The sequence below is a fragment of the Chiloscyllium plagiosum genome, chromosome 3 (assembly GCF_004010195.1).
Source record: "Chiloscyllium plagiosum isolate BGI_BamShark_2017 chromosome 3, ASM401019v2, whole genome shotgun sequence".
NCBI lineage: Eukaryota > Metazoa > Chordata > Chondrichthyes > Orectolobiformes > Hemiscylliidae > Chiloscyllium > Chiloscyllium plagiosum.
Window position 1 is genome coordinate 80,648,557 of NC_057712.1, and position 18,311 is coordinate 80,666,867.

The following is an 18,311-nucleotide window of genomic DNA, read 5'->3' on the forward strand; positions in this document are numbered from 1 at the left end:
GCAGTAGCCTACCATGGGGAACGTTATCAAACGCCTTACTAAAATCCATATATACCACGTCTACCGCTTTCCCCTCATCAACCTCCTTCGTCACCTTTTCAAAGAATTCAATAAGGTTTGTGAGGCACGACTTGCCCTTCACAAAACCATGCTGACTATCTTTGATCACATTATTCCTATCCAGATGTGCATAAATCCTATCCCTTACAATTCTCTCTAGGACTTTGCCCACAACAGAAGTGAGACTCACCGGCCTATAGTTACTAGGGCTATCCCTACTCCCCTTTTTGAACAAGGGAACCACATTTGCTATCCTCCAGTCTTCTGGGACTACTCCTGTAGACAAAGAGGACATAAAATTTAAGGCCAATGGCTCTGCAATCTCCTCCCTTGCTTCCCAGAGAATCCTAGGATAAATGCCATCAGGCCCAGGGGACTTATCTATTTTCACCTTTTCCAGGATTTCCAACACCTCTTCTCTACATACCTCAAAGCCATCCATTCTACTTATTTGTGCCTCAGTATTCTCATCGACAACAATGCCCTGTTCCTGAGTGAATACTGAAGAAAAGTATTCATTCAGTGTCTCTCCAATCTCTTCCGCCTCCACACGCAACTTCCCACTACTATCCTTGACTGGTCCTATTCCTACCCTAGTCATTCTTTTATTCCTAACATACCTATAGAAAGCCTTAGGGTTTTCCCTAATCCTACCGACTAGGGACCTTTCATGTCCCCTCCTTGCTGCTCTTAGCTCTCTCTTCAGGTCCTTCCTGGCTACCCTATAACTCTCAATCGCCCTAATTGAACCTTCACGTCTCATCTTGAGATAGGCTGCCCTCTTCCATTTAACAAGGGATTCCAATTCCTTATTACACCACGGCTCCCTCGCATGACCCTTTCCTCCCTGCCTGACAGGTACTTAATTATCAAGGACACTCAATAGTTGCTCCTTGAACAAGCTCCACATATCATTTACACTCTTGCCTTGGAGTCTACTTTTCCAAGCCACACATCCTAAGTCATGCCTCACCGCATCATAATTTCCCTGACCCCAGCTATAACTCTTGCCCTGTAGTACACACTTATCCCTCTCCATCACGAGAGTAAAAATCACCGAATTATGGTCACTATAGTAAAAATCACCGAATTATGGTCACTATTGTTTATTGTCTCCCTCTCTCTCCCCACTCCAGTCTTCAGCATAAGTACCAAGTTACAATCAGTTCTGAAGAAGCGTCATTGGACCCAAATCTTTGATTCTGCTTTCTCTCCACAAATGCTGCCAGACCTGCTGAGGCTTTCCAGCAACTCTTATTGTCTCAACCTTACAAATTGGCCACTATCACATTGAGTTATACAGCACAGAACAAATCGATGCTTCAGCCCCTGAACAGTAATGCAGCTCATTCTGAGAATTTAGTGGCCACTAGAATGGAGGACAAATTACTTTTCATGAGCAAATAAGGACAGTAAGAATTATGAACCAACAATGGCTGAGAGGCATTCCTGTACTTTAGGGATTGTTTGTCTGCCAGCCAGTTAAATTTTATGTGTGGTTGTTTTGCATTCAGTAGAAGTGTTTTTTTAGCCTAACTGCAACAATGTCATGCTCTGTTTCAAGACCATTGGAAACAGTAGGGAGTTCTTCAGGAGTAGATAAGTGTTGGACATATATATCATGTCTCAAACTTCAATCTGTTAGGGACATTCATTAGCTGCAGAGTATTGGAGGCCTGTAGAATTCTTAATTACTCAGTGAATGCAGATGTACTAATGTTTATGCTTCCCCAAGGTCATGCAGATACATGCAGCACCTGAGTGCTGTGGGCAGAACTCCACATGATACACATGTGGCTGTCTATGGAGATCATTAGTGTGGTTCAAAATGCTGTGTTTCACCACAGTGCTATGAATTAGATTATGTGGACACCCATGTTGATATCTGCTTTGTTCCACAAATCCGGACAACACAAGTTTTCTGTACAACTGCAGTAGCTTTATTATCGGACAGCCAGCAAGAGATTCAAAATGTCCCCAAAGTAGCCGTGAGTCTACTTGTGGAGACACTTCTTCATGAATCTTTGCCCTACACACAGAGACAGTATATTTTATAGGAATTTAAAAAAAAATTATTAGTCAGATGGGTGATTGTTATCACATAGTTTAAAGTAGGTAATTATGAATTTACAAAGCCCAATGAATGTCGATATCCTGTGATAATGTGTGAACGGATTACAGAAACTGTTTATCGTATTCTTCATGATTTTGTGTTGATAGGAAGAGATTAAGGCAGAAGGGTTTTGCCTGCTGTAAATGGGGGATTCACATACCTATGTGTAATATGGAGAGGAAGTAAATGGAGGATTCACTTACTTAAGCTAATATTGAGCGAAAGTAGGACAAGGGGAGCGGGAGACAGTTGAATAGGGTTGTGGCCAAGGCTATCAGTCTTGTCTGGACAGGGCAAATATCTGGAGGGCGGCACGGTGGCACAGTGGTTAGCACTGCTGCCTCACAGCGCCAGAGACCCGGGTTCAATTCCCGACTCAGGCGACTGACTGTGTGGAGTTTGCATGTTCTTCTCATGTCTGCATGGGTTTCCTCCGGGTGCTCCGGTTTCCTCCCACAGTCCAAAGATGTGCAGGTCAGGTGAATTAGCCATGCTAAATTGCCCGTAGTGTTAGGTAAAGGGGTAAATGTAGGAGAATGGGTGGGTTGCGCTTCGGCGGGTCGGTGTGGACTTGTTGGGAGGAAGGGCCTGTTTCCACACTGTAAGTAATCTAATCTAAGTAATCTAAAAAAAAATCTAAAATCTCTATCTGCTACAGGGGGAATCAACAAATGTGGTTCCAGTAGGCTATATTTCTGAGATACAGTCAGCCTCCCCACTATTGAGATGTTCTGCCTTTATTGTAAGAGTACAGGCTTTCAGTTGATATTACAGTAAGTCCTTTAGTAGTGGAATGTTTAACCCTTGAGTCCCCAATGTGTCCTGAAAGAAAAACAAAGCATGGAACTGCCCCTCTGTGGCATTTTAACTTCCACATTCCCTTCTTTTGATCATTTGATGATCAATCTCCTCAAAGCCTATTGTGAAAACATTCAGAAAACAGTGGTCATAAGCACAGAAGCACCAGAATGCAAGAGATCACAATTAATATTGTAATTCCGATATATGCCAACAGGCCTCCCAATCCTCCAAGAATTCCCTCTAGTGTCCACCCTCCCATGCCATCACTGAACTCCTTGTCGATAGTTTGGAGAGTCTGGATTTCTCGCGTGATGTGTTTAGAGAGGTCCGTGATTATAATGGACTCATCAGGGATGGAGGTGCAACATTCTGCCCCAATGATAGCACAGGTACCATCCTCTTTGGCTCGCAGGAAGTCCAGTGCCAAATGATTCTGGAGGGCCACAGTTCTAACTGCAAGTAGTTCTGCGTTAATTTCAGTTAGGGCACTAGCTGTATCATTGGCAACCCTTTCCTATAGAGTCCTGAGCTGGCTAAGTTCTTAAGAATGTAAATAGATTCCTGTCAGGGAAGAGAACATTCCCACCCTAGTGAGAAACCTGGCGAGGGACCTTCTGGATCTCGGGGATGAGGGCAGGTTGCCCAAAACTCGAATGCGAGGTACAACATACCCCATGTAGCCCGACCCCTCCCAATCTGAGGGAAGCAAATCAAGTATGTGCTGTTGTAAGCTGCCAGGGTGGAAACTCCCCCCCCCCCCCCCCGCAGCACACACACACACAGCCTGGGAGCAGGATTATTCCAGAGGTGGCCTGAGGTTTTGTTGGTGACGGTGGACCAATCAAATATGAAGTACACATATTCTGTTAAGTTCTGAATAGGTTTGACCCAGGGGTTGGTAGAAGAGCATTCACTCATTCCCACATCAGTGCTGTTGAAACAAATGGTATAGTCGATGGTGTTGTTGAAACTACAAGGGAGGGGGGCCTATGCGATTGGTTGTAATTAGGGTGATACTAGCCCCTGAATGAGGTCGGTTTATACCCTGCTGACTGCTACTCTTGTGCGTCATCGGTGTTAGCAAGGTCACTGGAAAGACTTCGATGCAGTAGCCATTCAGCCAGTTCTTGCCGGCAAAAAGGTACAGGCCACAAAGGGATTCCTCCCACCAAGTGACTGTGGCATGTGGGTACATACCCAGCAGTGGGTGTCTCTCCCCATTATGTGGGCTGTCTGAGAGGCTAGGTGCAAAAAGGTATTATGCTGCAAGCTGTCAATTTGGGATCATCTATTCTCAAGGTCCCCTCTCCCAAAGTTACCAAGATCACAAGTATGGAAAGCATCCTCTTCCTTAGTTGTTGTCTGCCTCTACACTGACTCTTTTGCAGTTGGTTCTGTGTATCCACCGGGGATGGCCTTGTACTTTCACAGCCTTGGGAGTGGTTAGCAGCACCTGGAACTGTCCTTTCCATCTTGGTCCCAGCTTCTTTCGCTCCCAGTCCTATATCAGGACGAAGACCCCTGGCTCGACAACGGGGTAGTTTTCTTCAGGCTGATCATTGCTTTCTCTGTAAGTGTGGTGTACCTGCGAATGCAAACTTTGGAGAGTTTTGGTTAGCTCCTGTAGATACACCCCAACCTCCTCTCCCAGGGATGTTCACATCTAGTCTCTCGGGGAGGGGGTTCGGACTATCCCAGGTCTCCATGGGGTCCTTATGGACTTCCCGTAAATCACTGCAGCAGGAGACAGACTGGTCATGCTAGAAGGGGTAACCCTCATGTGGAATAGGGTTAGAGGGAGGACCTTCAACCATCTTAGGCCTGTTTCCTGTTTTAGCTTCGCCATCTTGTTTTTTTAGGGTACTGTTTGCCCGTTCCACCACTCCAGCTGCCTTTGGGTGGTGGGTACAGTGGAATTGTTGTTTTATCGCTAGTTCCCTGCAAATCCCCTGGTTAATTTTGGCCACGAAGTGCAGCACATTATCTGAGCTAATAGTCTCCGGGAGTCCATATCGGGGAATTATTTCCCTCAGCAGTATTTTCACTATTGGTGCAGCCATGTTGTCCCTCATTGGGATTGCCTCAATCCATCTGCTGAAGACACCTACTATTACCAAACAATTCTTATAACATTGTGCTCTGGGTAGTTTAATAAAATCTAATTGTAAACAATTAAAAGGCCCACCAGGCAAGGGGTAGTCCCGGAACTGCAAGGCATCCCTTTCCCAGCATTTGTCCTTTTACAGATCAAACATGCTTGTGCTCATCTCTCAGCTGTCTTCTGAAATCGGGGTGCCACCAGGTCTGTAACAAAGTGCTGACCATTCCCTTCTTGTCTAGGTGTGTACAGTTATGTACATAGTCTCCTGGACAGGTAAAAGCAAGGAAGGAACACAGACCTGTCTTGCAGGGGTCATCCATAGTTTGGTATGGGCATCAATGGTGTATCCCATCTGTGACCACAGTCTGTGTTCCACTGCAGGGGCGTTCCCCTGTACTTTACGTATTTCACCCAGGTCTGGCATACCCGTCCTCATACGTTTTGTAACCAGGTGTTGCTGTGAGCCCAAAGGAACTAGGAGAGCGAGATGTAACGCTGCCTAATTGGCAGCAGCATTTACTTGTGCATTGCCCTTAGAGACTCTGTCAGTTGCACCAGTGTGGGCTGAACATTTGACCACTGCTAGCGTGGAAGGTAACTGTAAGGCCTATAAGAGATTATGTACAAAAACAGTGTTACTATTGGGTTGACCTGTGGAGGTTAAAAATCCCCTAGTCGTGGGCGACGCCAAAAGCATAGCGAGAGTCCATATAAATATTGGCCAAACTCTGCTCTGCCAGGATGCAAGCCCATGTCAGGGCAAACAACTCAGCCTTTTGTGCTGATAGTGGAGTTTCCAAGCCTGCACATTCAACCACCTCATCATCAGGGGCGGTACGGTGGCTCAGTGATTAGCACTGTTGCCTCACAGCAGCAGGATACCAGGTTCAATTCCAGCCTCGGATGACTGTGTGGAGTTTGCACATTCTCTTCGTGGGTTTCCTCTGGGTGCTCCGGTTTCCTCCCATAGTCCAAAGATGTGCAGGTCAGGTGAATTGGTCATGCTAAATTGCCCATAGTGTTAGGTGCATTAGTCAGAGGGAAATGGGTCTGGGTGGGTTACTCTTCAGAGGGTCGGTGTGGACTGGTTGGGCCGAAGGGAATCTAATCTAATCTAATCAGTAGCAATCGCGTATCCGGAGCATTGCTGACCTGTAGGTGAAATGTAGGAGCTGCCATCCACGTAGAAGGTGAAATCTGCATGTTTAAGGGGCAAGTCAGCTAAATCGCCTGAGCAGAGGTGAAGAGGTGATTCTGTAGCAGGCAGTCGTGTGCGGGAGATGAGAGGTGCTGCAGGGGTTCCATCAGGAAGGTTGCAATGGGAGAAGGTCAGTAGTGGGTTGTTGAGTAGGACTGCTTTGTATTTGTTCTGGCATGCCTGTGTTAAATGTTGAGTCTGCTGGGAAGTGAGAAGATCGACAACGGAGTGTGTGGTTAAAACTCCCACCGTTTGGTGTAGGGTGATGTTTGAGATGGCTGATACGAGGACATGTATAGCAGGAAGTAACTGTGAGCAGGGCTTAGTTGACATGTATGCCACCGGGCGCTTCCTGTCTCTGTGAGTTTGAGTGAGGACAGCAGTGGCGCATCCATCCTTAAGGGTGACATACATTTTGGACGGTCGGTCGTACAGGGGGGCTTGCAGGAGACTTTTTTAATTCGGTAAATGCCGTCAGCTGGTGGGTTGTAAGGATAAAGTCGGGGGGGGGGGGGTTACATTGGTTGATGCCAGTGGAGTCAATCAGCAAGTGTGAAGGGCGACATTTGAAATCCATGGCCTACAGAAATTTAGAAGGACGAGGAAGGCTCGCATTTGTTTAGGGGTCGTAGGCGGTGGGATTTCTGCAATGGGTCGAATGCGTTCTTCTGTCAATTTCCATTCTTCTGCGAAGAGGAGATGCCCCAAAAATTTCACCTCCTTATGACAGCGCTTGACCATATGGAGTGGAACCACAGACCCAAGAGAGTGTATAAAGTTCAGTAGTACTGTGTTACTGGTCTCGCAGTTAGACAGGCTGTTACTGGCGGCAAGCAGGTAATTTACATATTGGACAATTGCAGATCGTTGTGGGAGTTTCAGGGTCCATAACTGTGGAGGGTTTGTGAGGATAGGATCAGTGAGTGGACAAATCCCTGGGGCAGTCAGGTCCAAGTATATTGCTGGCCCTGGTAGGTAAAGGCGAATAAATATTGAGAGTCCAGATGTAACAGGACGGAAAAGAAGGCATAATAATGTAGATCAATATGTAGCTGGGTTTGGGACGAGGGGATATAGCAGTGCTACGATCTCATTGGTCTTCCTCAGGTCCTGCACCAGCCTCTAGTCCCGTCAGCCTGTTTTGAGCACTGGGAAGATTGGGGTGTTGCGAGGTGATTTGCACAGGATCAGGATACCTTGTGCCAGGAAAGAGTCAACGAGGGTCTGGATTTCAAGTTCTGCCTCTGGTTTAATGGAATACTGTGGGATTGAAGGCAGGCTCTGGTTTGCCTTTAGTTGTATTTGTACGGGAGAGCAAGGGGTGCAGCCGACTTCATAGTTAGAGGCAGCCCACAGCTAGCATTCAACGACCTTGGTTGGGTTCACAGAGGATGCGTGGCGGGTCAGGGTGCTGACCTTTTGTTGTGGGTATTTCTCAGTATTTCAAACAGCCCTCTGTGAAATGTTGCTCAGTCCCCTGGTGTCGGAAGCAAGTTGTGTCAGGCTGTGGGCAAGGTAGCCCACATCTTTAGGTTTCAACCGTGGGATGATGTTTCGAGTGATTTGTGGGACTACCAATCCCGTTTGCCGCCACAGGTAGTAGCATAGAGTACAATGGGTGAGTGGGGGAGGGGATGAAAGTGATAGGTCAGGGAGGAGAGGGTGGAGTGGATAGGTGGAAAAGGAGATAGGCAGGTAGGACAAGTCCGGGCAACTCATGGGGACAGTGCTGAGCTGGAAGTTTAGAACTAAGGTGAGGTGGGGAAAGGGGAAATGAGGAAACTGTTGAAGTCCACATTGATGCCCTGGGGTTGAAGTGTTCCGAGGCGGAACATGAGGCATTCTTCCTCCAGGCGTCTGGTGGTGAAGGAGCGGCGGTGAAGGAGGCCCAGGACCTCCATGTCCTCGGCAGAGTGGGAGGGGGAGTTGAAATGTTGGGCCACGGGCGGTGTGGTTGATTGGTTCGGGTGTCCCGGAGATGTTCCCTAAAGCGCTCTGTTAGGAGGCGCCCAGTCTCCCCAATGTAGAGGAGACCGCATCGGGAGCAACGGATACAATAAATGATATTATTGGATGTGCAAGTAAAACTTTGATGGATGTGGAAGGCTCCTTTAGGGCTTTGGATAGAGGTGAGGGAGGAGGTGTGGGCACAGGTTTTACAGTTCCTGCGGTGGCAGGGGAAAGTGCCAGGATGGGAGGGTGGGTCGTAGGGGGGCGTGGACCTGACCAGGTAGGCACGGAGGGAACGGTCTTTGCGGAACGGTCCCGAGGGAGTACTGGAGAACAAAAGGACATTGGTGTCCAAATCCATAGATCCCTGAAGGATCCACGCAGGTAGACAGGATGGTGAAGAAAGGATATGGGTGCTTGCCTTCATTAGCTAGGGTGAAGAATACAAGAGCAAGGAAGTCTTGCTGCAGTTCTGATCAGAAGGACACAATTGCACTGGTGAGGGTGCAGAGACGATACAGCAGGATGTTACTCAGGATGAAAAGTCTGAGTTATGCAGACAGATTGGATAGGCTGTGTTTGTTTTCCCTGGAGTAGAGGAGATTGAGGGGGGAATCTAAGTTACGTATACAAAATTAAGAGGTGCATCGATAAAGTAGATTGTGAGAATCTCTTTCCTACGGCAGACATGTCTAAGACCACAGGGCGCAAGTTTAAGGTGAGGATGAAGTAGTTTAGAGATCTGAGGGAAAGATTTTTCATCCAGAGGGAGGTAAAAATATGGAAGGCATGCTTGAGAAGGTGGTGGTTGCAGGTACTCTCGCAACATTTAAGAAGCATTTGGGATGAGTACTTAAAATGCCAGGGCACAGCAAACTATAGACCAAATGTACATAAATAGGATTGGTGTAATTTAGAGTTAGTTGGTTAGTACAAGCATGGCAACCAAAAGACCCGTTTCTATGCTGTACGACTTGATCACTAGAATGCAGATTCACAGTTGGACTTTGCATCCTTATGTGAGATAGAGTTGGAGGAAAAGTTGAGCGAGGAGAAAAATAACAGGGTAATGTTAGTAGGTGAGGAAGTTTAAAGGGGGATTAGGAGAGGAAAAAAGGAGTATGAAAGGACACCGGCAAGTAAAATAAAGGAAAATCCTAAGTTGTTTTACAAGCATTAAGGTTAAAATGATAACAAGGGAAAGCATAGGGCCCATTAAGGATCACAGTCTAAACTAATCCTTCCCCAATATTAAAAGGAGTGGTCATGGTGTAAAAGTTTGGTGGGAGTGGAATTCTTAAAATGCATCCAGAACAACTTTTAAGGCCAGTACACAGAAAGTCCTACAAGAAAGGGAGTAATCCTGGACATAATTTTAGGTAATGAAGCTGGGCAAATGGTTGGAACATGAGTGGAAAAACATTTTGCAAACAGAGATCATAACTCTATTAGTTTCAGGACTGCAACAGAAAAGGACAGGGCTGAGCTTGAAATCAAAATTCTCAAGTGGGCGGCACAGTGGTTAGCACTGCTGCCTCACAGCGCCAGAGACCCGGGTTCAATTCCCGCCTCAGGTAACTGACTGTGTGGAGTTTGCACGTTCTCCCCGTGTCTGTGTGGGTTTCCTCTAGGTGCTCCGGTTTCCTCCCACAGTCCAAAGATGTGCAGGTTAGGTGAATTGGCCATTCTAAATTGCCCGTAGTGTTAGGTGATGGGGTAAATGTAGGGGAATGGGTCTGGGTGGGTTGCGCTTCAGCAGCTCGGTGTGGACGTGTTGGGCCAATGGGCCTGTTTCCATATTGTAAGTAAAGTAATCGAACTGAGGAAAGCTGATTTTAATAAAATCAGATGTGATTTGGCCAGAGTGGACTAACAGCAGATACTTTTGAATAAATCTGTCTCAGAACTAGGGGATGCATTCAAGAACAAAGTGTGGAGAAACAGCACCAATATGTTCCAAAAAACAAGGGGTGGGACCATAACATTTTCTGAATCCTGGATAGCAAAGGATATACAGTATTGGATTCAGAAAAAAAGTGAGGCTTGTCACAGATCAGAGGGCTCAAATCAGCAGAAGCCCAACAGGAATTTGAATGTGCAAGAGGAATTTTAAAGGGGGGCTTAGGAGAACGAAAGGATACTGGCAAGTAAAATAAAAGGAAAATCCTAAGTTGTTTTATAAGCATAAAAGTTAAAATGATAACAAGGGAAAGCATAGGGCCCATTCAGGATCACAGTCTAAATGAATACTTTGGATCGATGTTCATGAGTGAGAAGGAAGAAATAGTAGGGGGAGATGGCAAAAGGTTTCAATTATTCCCTGGTGGGGGGCATGTCAGCAGAATGCAGGTGAGTGGCGCTGGTGGGGTCGGAAGTGGTGGTGACCACGGCAGTAGGGGTGGCGGAAGTCACTGAGCATGTGGCATCGGAGATGATGTGAAGGGCGGAAGTGATGTCACGTGTGATGCATGAGGAATTGTGAGGGGTGGAAGTGGTTGTGGGATCTGATCTTAACTGTTACTGTGAAGGAAATTGAGCAGGCACGTCTGCAGAACTCAGCTTTCAGCGGAACAGTTTTAGGATATACGCTGCTTGTCCCTTCAAACGCGGCGAGTGCCACGGTCTTGCCTGATAGCTGAAATCCCTTATTCTTCACAGTTTCCTAATCCAGGGTGGAAGTGGTTGCCCCTGTATCTATCATAAATAGAATTACATTCCAGCTATCTGCAGGGTAATGTTGGGTTCCTGCTGAGGGGATGTGTGGACAACTGGGAGGTTACTGTTTGGGAATCAGGTGAATGGATTGTTAGAGATGAAACGAGTCTGGGGCGGCCGGTCCGGGCCTGGATAGTTGGGTTCTGGGCGAAGGGGACATTTAGCCTTCCAGTGACCAGGCCTCCCTCAGTTGAAACACTGGTCTGGCTGCCTCACTGGGAATCGGCCCCGTCTCCTTCTAATCCAAGATGCATCAGGGGCGCCCCCCGGTGTCCCTCTCCAAGGTCCCCCTGGGGAGAAGTGGCTTGGTGGGTGTCGCTGGACCAGCATCTGGCGGAGAGTTTGTGCCCAGGGGGTATCCCGGTTCCACTGGAATTCATTAGTACTGATTGGGGATGCGCAGCGCTTGTGGGGCAGCTGAACAAACTCCGTTTTCGGGTGAGATTTGGAGCGTGGTTTGGGATCATTCTGGACTTCCCAATAAGGGCTCTTCTCATCTGGGACCTGGTGTTTTCAGACCAGTCCATGTTGTTCATGCGTATCATGTCAGCAAGACTTGAGGGGACACATTGTAGAACCATTGAGTTAAACAATGGTATGTCCTTCCCAGAGTTAAAAACTTGATCCCCAGCAAAGGTCCCATAGCAGGCAACAAATCTCACCCAGACGTCTCCCCCAGATTCTCCCGCCTTGGGTCTGCAGTCTAGGACCTTGCTAAAGTTAACAGACTGTTGCAGGGCGCATTCTAATGACTAGACAGATGGATTAACTTGAGTGTCGTCTTTGAATCTGTCATATAAATCCTTGTAGGTGAGGACCAGCCCCTTTCCATCACTCTTGCACATCTGCTCCAGCCACTTAGCTACTTATTCTGGTGACAAAGTCATGCAGCAAAGGCCAAACAGATCCCAGGGTGTTGCATTATACATTTGAATGGTGCATCAAATGTACTGAGCGAATTGGGCAGGCTTATCTTTACGGTCTGATGCCTGATTCATAATCATGGTCATCTCTTGGGATTTCAACAGGACATAAACTCCAATAGTGGGCAGCACATCTTCCTCATCTGCTTTGGGGTTCGGCAGCTGCCTGATGGGGAACATAGTTTTGGAGGTGACATGGAGATGGTGAATTTTTGTGCAGAGATTGCAGGATGCCGCAGATTTCCTAGCATACATTTTAACCCGGTCAGCCATGCAAGATCTCCAGGGACTCGGATACGGTGGCAGGGAGGGAGTCGAATGTTTCAACTGGTGGTCTCGGTGCATTGGGATAACATCCCCATTCTTCCTCTAGCTCAGTGACATTCCCTCCCTCCTCAAACAAGGTTGGTATGCTAAGCCTGAGCAGTACTCCTTGCAGTGCTGCCGCTTTAACCCCTCTAGTTTATCCCCCCCAGCCTTAGCCTCTTTGCTTTGTTTATCCTGTTCCCTCTTTCGCCTCCTATCCACCCATTCACATTCTGCCTTTAGTGTTTCCCAGCCCTTCGGAGTCCCATCTGCTGTAACCACCTCTATCTCCTTGTCACAGGCATTATTTCTCCAGCTGGCTAGCAAAGTGTCCTGCCATTTGTTATCGGCCCTCTCCTTCCATTCCTTAATAATGGATTTCTACCTTTTCCCACAGTTTCTCTTTTAGATCAAGTTCACCATTTGCTCACAGGCACCCACATCCCAAGTTCCACCAGAGGCCAGATCTTGTGCCCTGGTCGTTTGTTCAGTGCTGCACTTAATTTTGGACATCTTTCTCCTGATCAGGTAAGTATTTGCACCTGCTTTGAAGAAGGGTCCCTTCCCGTCCATATCAAGTGAATGTCCCAATTTACATTTCTGCTCTATTATAAACAAATTTCCACCAGCAATATTAGTACGGCTGGATGAGAAATTTGCCAAGCCTGATCTCTTTTCTATATATCAATAAATCAATTTCCACCAGCCATATTTAAAAGAGGCAGCTCCTAAACCAGAATTCGCACAATATAGAGTAGCCACCGTTACCCTGCAGTAATTTAGAGCAACTGGACAACTTTCCTTCCTTACAAGCTGAGTCCAGGTGGCTTGTGCGACCTCGTCAAGGTGAAGGTTCCACGGGAAGACGGACAGATCGTCTGGCTGAACACAAGGAGCACTTTGGAGTAAAACACCCCGGAGTGCCCTTTCTGCTCGGTTCTGCCCAATCCAGATTTTCATGCCACTTATTCAGCGCCATGAGACATTCCCAATGTTGAGGTCCGAGTCACAGCACCAAATGTTGATGTCTGTTTTATTCCACAAATCCGGACGACACAAGCTTTCTGTAAAACAGCAGTAGTTTTATTATCGGACAGCTGGTGAGAGATTCAAACTGACCCTAAAGTACCCTTGTGTCTACTTGTGGTGACACTTCTGCACGAATCTCTGCTCTACACACAGACACGATATATTTTATAGGAATTAAACAAAAGATTTATCAGTCAGATGGACAATTGTCGTCACATAGTTTAGAGTAGATAATTATGAATTTACAAAGCCCAATGAATGTCGATATCTTGTGATAACGTGTGAATGGATTACAGAAACTGATTATCATATTCTTCATGATTATGTATTGATGGGAAGAGATTAAGGCAGATAGGTTTTGCCTGCTGTAAATGGGGGATTCACATACCTATGTGTAATATAGAGGGGAAATAAATGGAGGATTCATATACCTAAGCTAATATGGTGGGAAAGTAAGACAGTGGGAGCGGGAGGCAGTTTAACAGGGTTGTGGCCAAGGCTATCAGTCTTGTCTGGAAAGGGCAAATATCTCTGTCTGGGGCTACAGGGGGAATCCACAATGTGGATCCAGTAGGCTGTATTTTTGATTTACAGTCAGCCTCCCCCTTACTGTATTGTGTACAGTTCTGGTCGCCACATTACCAAAAGGATGAGGATGCTTTGGAGAGTGTGCAGAGAAGGTTTACGAGGTTGTTGCCTGGTATGGAAGGTGCTAGCTATGAAGAGAGATTGAATAGGTTAGGTTTATTTTCACTAGAAAAAAGGAGATTGAGGTTTACAAAATCATGAAGTGTATAGACAGGGTGGATAGAGACAAGCTTTTTCCCAGAGTGAAGGATTCAATAATGAGAGGTCACGCTTTCAAAGTGAGAGGTGGAAAGTTTAAGGGCGATACACATGGCAAGTACTTCACACAGAGTGTGGTGGGCGTTTGGTCCGCGTTGCCAGCAGAGCTGATAGAGGCAGGCATGGTAGATTAAGTTAAGATGCGGCTGGACAGATGCATAAGTAGGTGGGGAGCAGAGGGATACAAATGCTTAGGAATTGACCGACAGGTTTAGACAGTACATTTGGATCGGCTCAGACTTGGAAGGCCGAAGGGCCAGTTCCTGTGCTGTAAATTTTCTTTGTTCTTACTGAGATGTTCTGCCTATCTTGTAAGAGTACAGGCTTTCAGTTGATACTGCAATAATTCCTTTGGTAGTGAAATGTTTAACCCTTGAGTCTCCAGTGTGTCCTGAAAGAGAAGCAAAGCATGGAACTGACCCCTCTGTGGCATTTTAATTTCCTCACCCATGTACCCTAAGTTATTTCAGTATTATTTAATCTTTCTTTTCTGGGCACGATATCTTAGTGCTCCCCCTAGCTGATCTTAAGGAAGCCAGTTGACTACATTGGTAGCTTGCCTCAGATGACCTTAATGGCATCTTGCGGTGGTCTACGGCTCAGAGAGCTCTGGCCTACGGGTGTCTCCTACACACTTGCAGTTTTAGCCTGTGATGTGACAGAGGTGATGGTGTTGCTTGCAAAGGTGAATTGAGAGGCAGTGAACTCTTTGTATGGTATTTGAAATATCAAGGGACAACAACCAAGCTTCATGAAATGATTCCTTACATAGGTCAACCCATTGAAATAAAGAGTCCAGACTCATGCAATTGTAAGTGTTACAACTAGAATAGTTTGGTTTGAAACGTCTGCTCTTTTGCCTTTCTCTTAATAAAAATCCACTTCCAGAAAACTAGCAGGGCCAGATTTTCCTAGCAGCAATCAAAATTAGAGATTTCATGGCCTAATACTTGATTGCTTCCTTCAGTGCAAAAATTCAAAGTAACTAAACATGAATGATTCGATTAGATTCGCTATGGTTTGGAAACAGGCCATTTGGCCCAACAAGTCCACATCGACTCTCCAGAGAGTAACCCACCCAGACCCATTTCCCTACCTTATATTTATGTGTGACTAATGCATCTAACACTATGGGCAATTTAGCATGGTCAATTCACCTGATCTGCACATCTTTGGACTGTGGGAGGAAACCCACACAGACATGAGGAAAATGTGCAAACTCCACACAGACAGTCACCTGAGGCTGGAATCAAACCTGGGTCTCTGGTGCTGTGAGGCAGCAATGCTAGCCACTGTGCCGCCCTGATCAAATGCCTTGGGATTCAAGAAAATATTTACAACTCATCAAGTGGATCACAGGCATGATTTATTAGTTGTCATTGAAATTAAAATAAATGTGACAGTCTCCTGTAAGAAGGAAATATAGATATGAGTAATTTTGGGCAATATTTTTGTATTTAACCCTAATAATTATTTTCTGTCATCTATGAACTGAAACAGGTGAATCCATTTAAAGACCAAATCTGTAAGGTGTTTAGTAGGAATGAACAGGGATTATTTTCATTTGAAGACTTCCTGGAAATGATTTCAACCTTTAGTGAAAATGCATCACTTGCTGTAAAAATAGACTATGCCTTTCGAATATATGGTACGTTTCTCACCATTAAAATGCATTTTTGTTTGAAATTAAATGTAGACAATATTACACATGTGTTAGAATCTTTGCCACCTCACTCCTACAATATAGACGTATGGTATAAGTTACAAATAATTTAGTCTAGCAAGGTTCATTGTGTAATTTTAAATGTTCAAATGAGATTTATGTTCCTTAGCAGCACAATCTCAAAAATTTCAAATCTCAAATTCTTTTGTCACAAAATAGAATATGTTGTGCATTGATTTGTGGACTTAATTTCACAACCTTTCTCAATGTTAATGAGGCTTAAAATTAGTCCTTAAATGGTCTATGATTCTTTCCTTACTTAATTTGAATTGTTATATTGCTTTTATGGGAAAACATTATATAAATGAGTTCATTTCTGGGAATATGCTTTATTTTACAATTGACAGCCAGCAGAATTTTAAAAATATATTTTATGTTGCACCTTTCGGGAAATCCCATATCTCATTTCATTGAAGGAAGTTTTGTAGTCATAGAATCATAGAAGTCCAGAGCCTACAAAAAGGCCTAATTCTAATATTCTTATTCTAAACTAATTTTCCAGCACTTAGCTTATAGCTTTGTATGCGCTGGCATTGCAGTCGTATATTCAAATACTACAAGAGTTTCTGTCTCTACCACACATATAAACCATGAGTTCCAGATTCAACCCTCTGAGTAATTTTTTTTCCCTACATCCCCTCTAACCCTGTTACCTTAAATCTATACTTGCTGGTCATTGAGCCCTCAACCTAGGGGAAAACATTCTTCCTGTCTACCCTGTCTATGCCCCTTACAATTTTATACATCTCAATTGTGTCTCTCTTCAATCTCCTCTGCTCCAAGGAAAACAACCTCATGTATATCTGATCTCTCTTCAGATCTAAAACTCTGCAGCCCGGCAGCAGCCTTGTAAATCACCTCTGCACATTTTCCAGCAAAAGCATGTCCCTCCTATAATGTGGATTCCAGAACTTCACACAATACTTGAGCTGTGATCTGACTAACTTTTCATCAGTTCCACCTAATCTTCCTGTTCTTAAACTCTCTGTCTTGGCTGATAAAGACAAGTCTCCCTCATACCTTCTTAATCATTTTACCTACCTGTCCCACTACCTTAAGGTACTGATGGACAAGCACACCAAGGTTCCTCTGATCATTATTACTGCCTAGGGCCCTACCATTCATCCCAAATGCTGTGGACTTATTCTTGTCCAATTAAATTCCATGTACCACTGATCGGCCCATTTGACCAGCTTCTGCATCCTCCTGTAATACAAGGTTATTTACCACCTCACCAATTTTTATATTATCCGCAAACTTACTGATTAATCCTCCAATATTCAATTCTAATTTGTTTATGTAAACCAATAGCCCTAAGACTATTGTAACTTCAGAAATGTGACTCTAATGATTTGGTTGAATTACACAAGGAGAATTCTATTTTATTTAAATTAGTGCCATTGGAATTTAAACATCAGTTGGAGTAGCTAGACAGTGCAGATATGGCAGGTTTAACATATGTTCCGATTCCTGTGTTCATGAAGTTTTGGTTTCTACTGCTCATACCAAAGATGTGACTGTGTCAATGCAATACTCTCTTAAAATGCCATTAGAATGTCTACCAAAAGTTTAAGTGTCAGGAGTGCTACATCAATCCGTAATAGTCCAACATCAAAGATGAGGCATACCAAACAAGTAATTTTGCAAAATCATTTTAGGGAACTTACAATGCATGATAATTTTGAATCCAAAGAAATTATGTTGTGGTGTAGATAGTGGAGCAGAGAAACTGAGCTAAAATGTGGTGTTACTAGCATAGTTTGTATTGCTATTTATTGCAAATTAGTTTAATAATCAATGATATGCATCATGTGACAAAACTATTGCCAGGTGTAACAAAATATTAGTTAGATTTACCAGCTAATATTTCTTAATTATAGATGAGTCTGTTCCAACAATAATTACAGGAATGAGAATGGATGTTTTCAATTTACTAATTTCAATTGTCTTAAAGGTATTGTCATTGAGTCATACTCCGATTTGCCTGCTGGAGATGTATTTCTTATAAAGCCAATCTGACACATATTATCTGTTTTCTTTTTGTTTGTCAGATTTATTGTAATGATCTTCTTTGCTTGTATTTATAGATTTAAATGGAAATAACTACATTGATCAAGAAGACATACGCCATATCATATTTCGCTTAACTAATGGATCGATGGATGAAGCAGACATATCAACTCTGACTCACTATGTAAGTAACTGTATAATTTAAATTTACCATATTTTAACATAATAATATGAAGTTCAAGTCATGCAAGCAAAACCCCATCAAACTGTCACAAAGGGAGCATACATTGTGCATAATGAATATGATCTCACAGCCATTACAGAAACATGGTTACAAGGAAATCAAAATTAGGAACTTAATATGTCGAGATATTTGAACTTTTAGTGAGACAGAAGGGATGGAAAAGGTGGTGGGATACTACAGTTAATAAGAAATGAGATGAGGACAATCCATGAGAGTTGATGTAGGGCCCTAGAATTCCTACAGTTCAGAAAAAGGCCATTCAGCTCAATGAATTATTACTGACTCTCTGAAG

At 44.5% G+C, this 18,311-nt stretch overlaps 1 protein-coding gene across 4 annotated transcripts in view; it reads left to right on the top strand.

Moving 5' to 3' along the window:
* The window catches only part of gja10b (gap junction protein alpha 10 b), a 79,919-nt gene that overhangs the window by 27,068 nt on the left and 34,540 nt on the right, over positions 1–18,311 (top strand). For all 4 annotated transcript variants that reach the window (XR_006310745.1, XM_043685156.1, XM_043685168.1 and 1 more), the window contains 2 exons: positions 15,543–15,690; positions 17,853–17,959. Coding sequence is in view for 3 of the 4 variants with exons in the window: in XM_043685156.1 (XP_043541091.1) it covers positions 15,543–15,690; positions 17,853–17,959 (255 nt within the window). In the remaining variant the exon portion in view is untranslated. The remainder of the gene's footprint in view (positions 1–15,542; positions 15,691–17,852; positions 17,960–18,311) is intronic.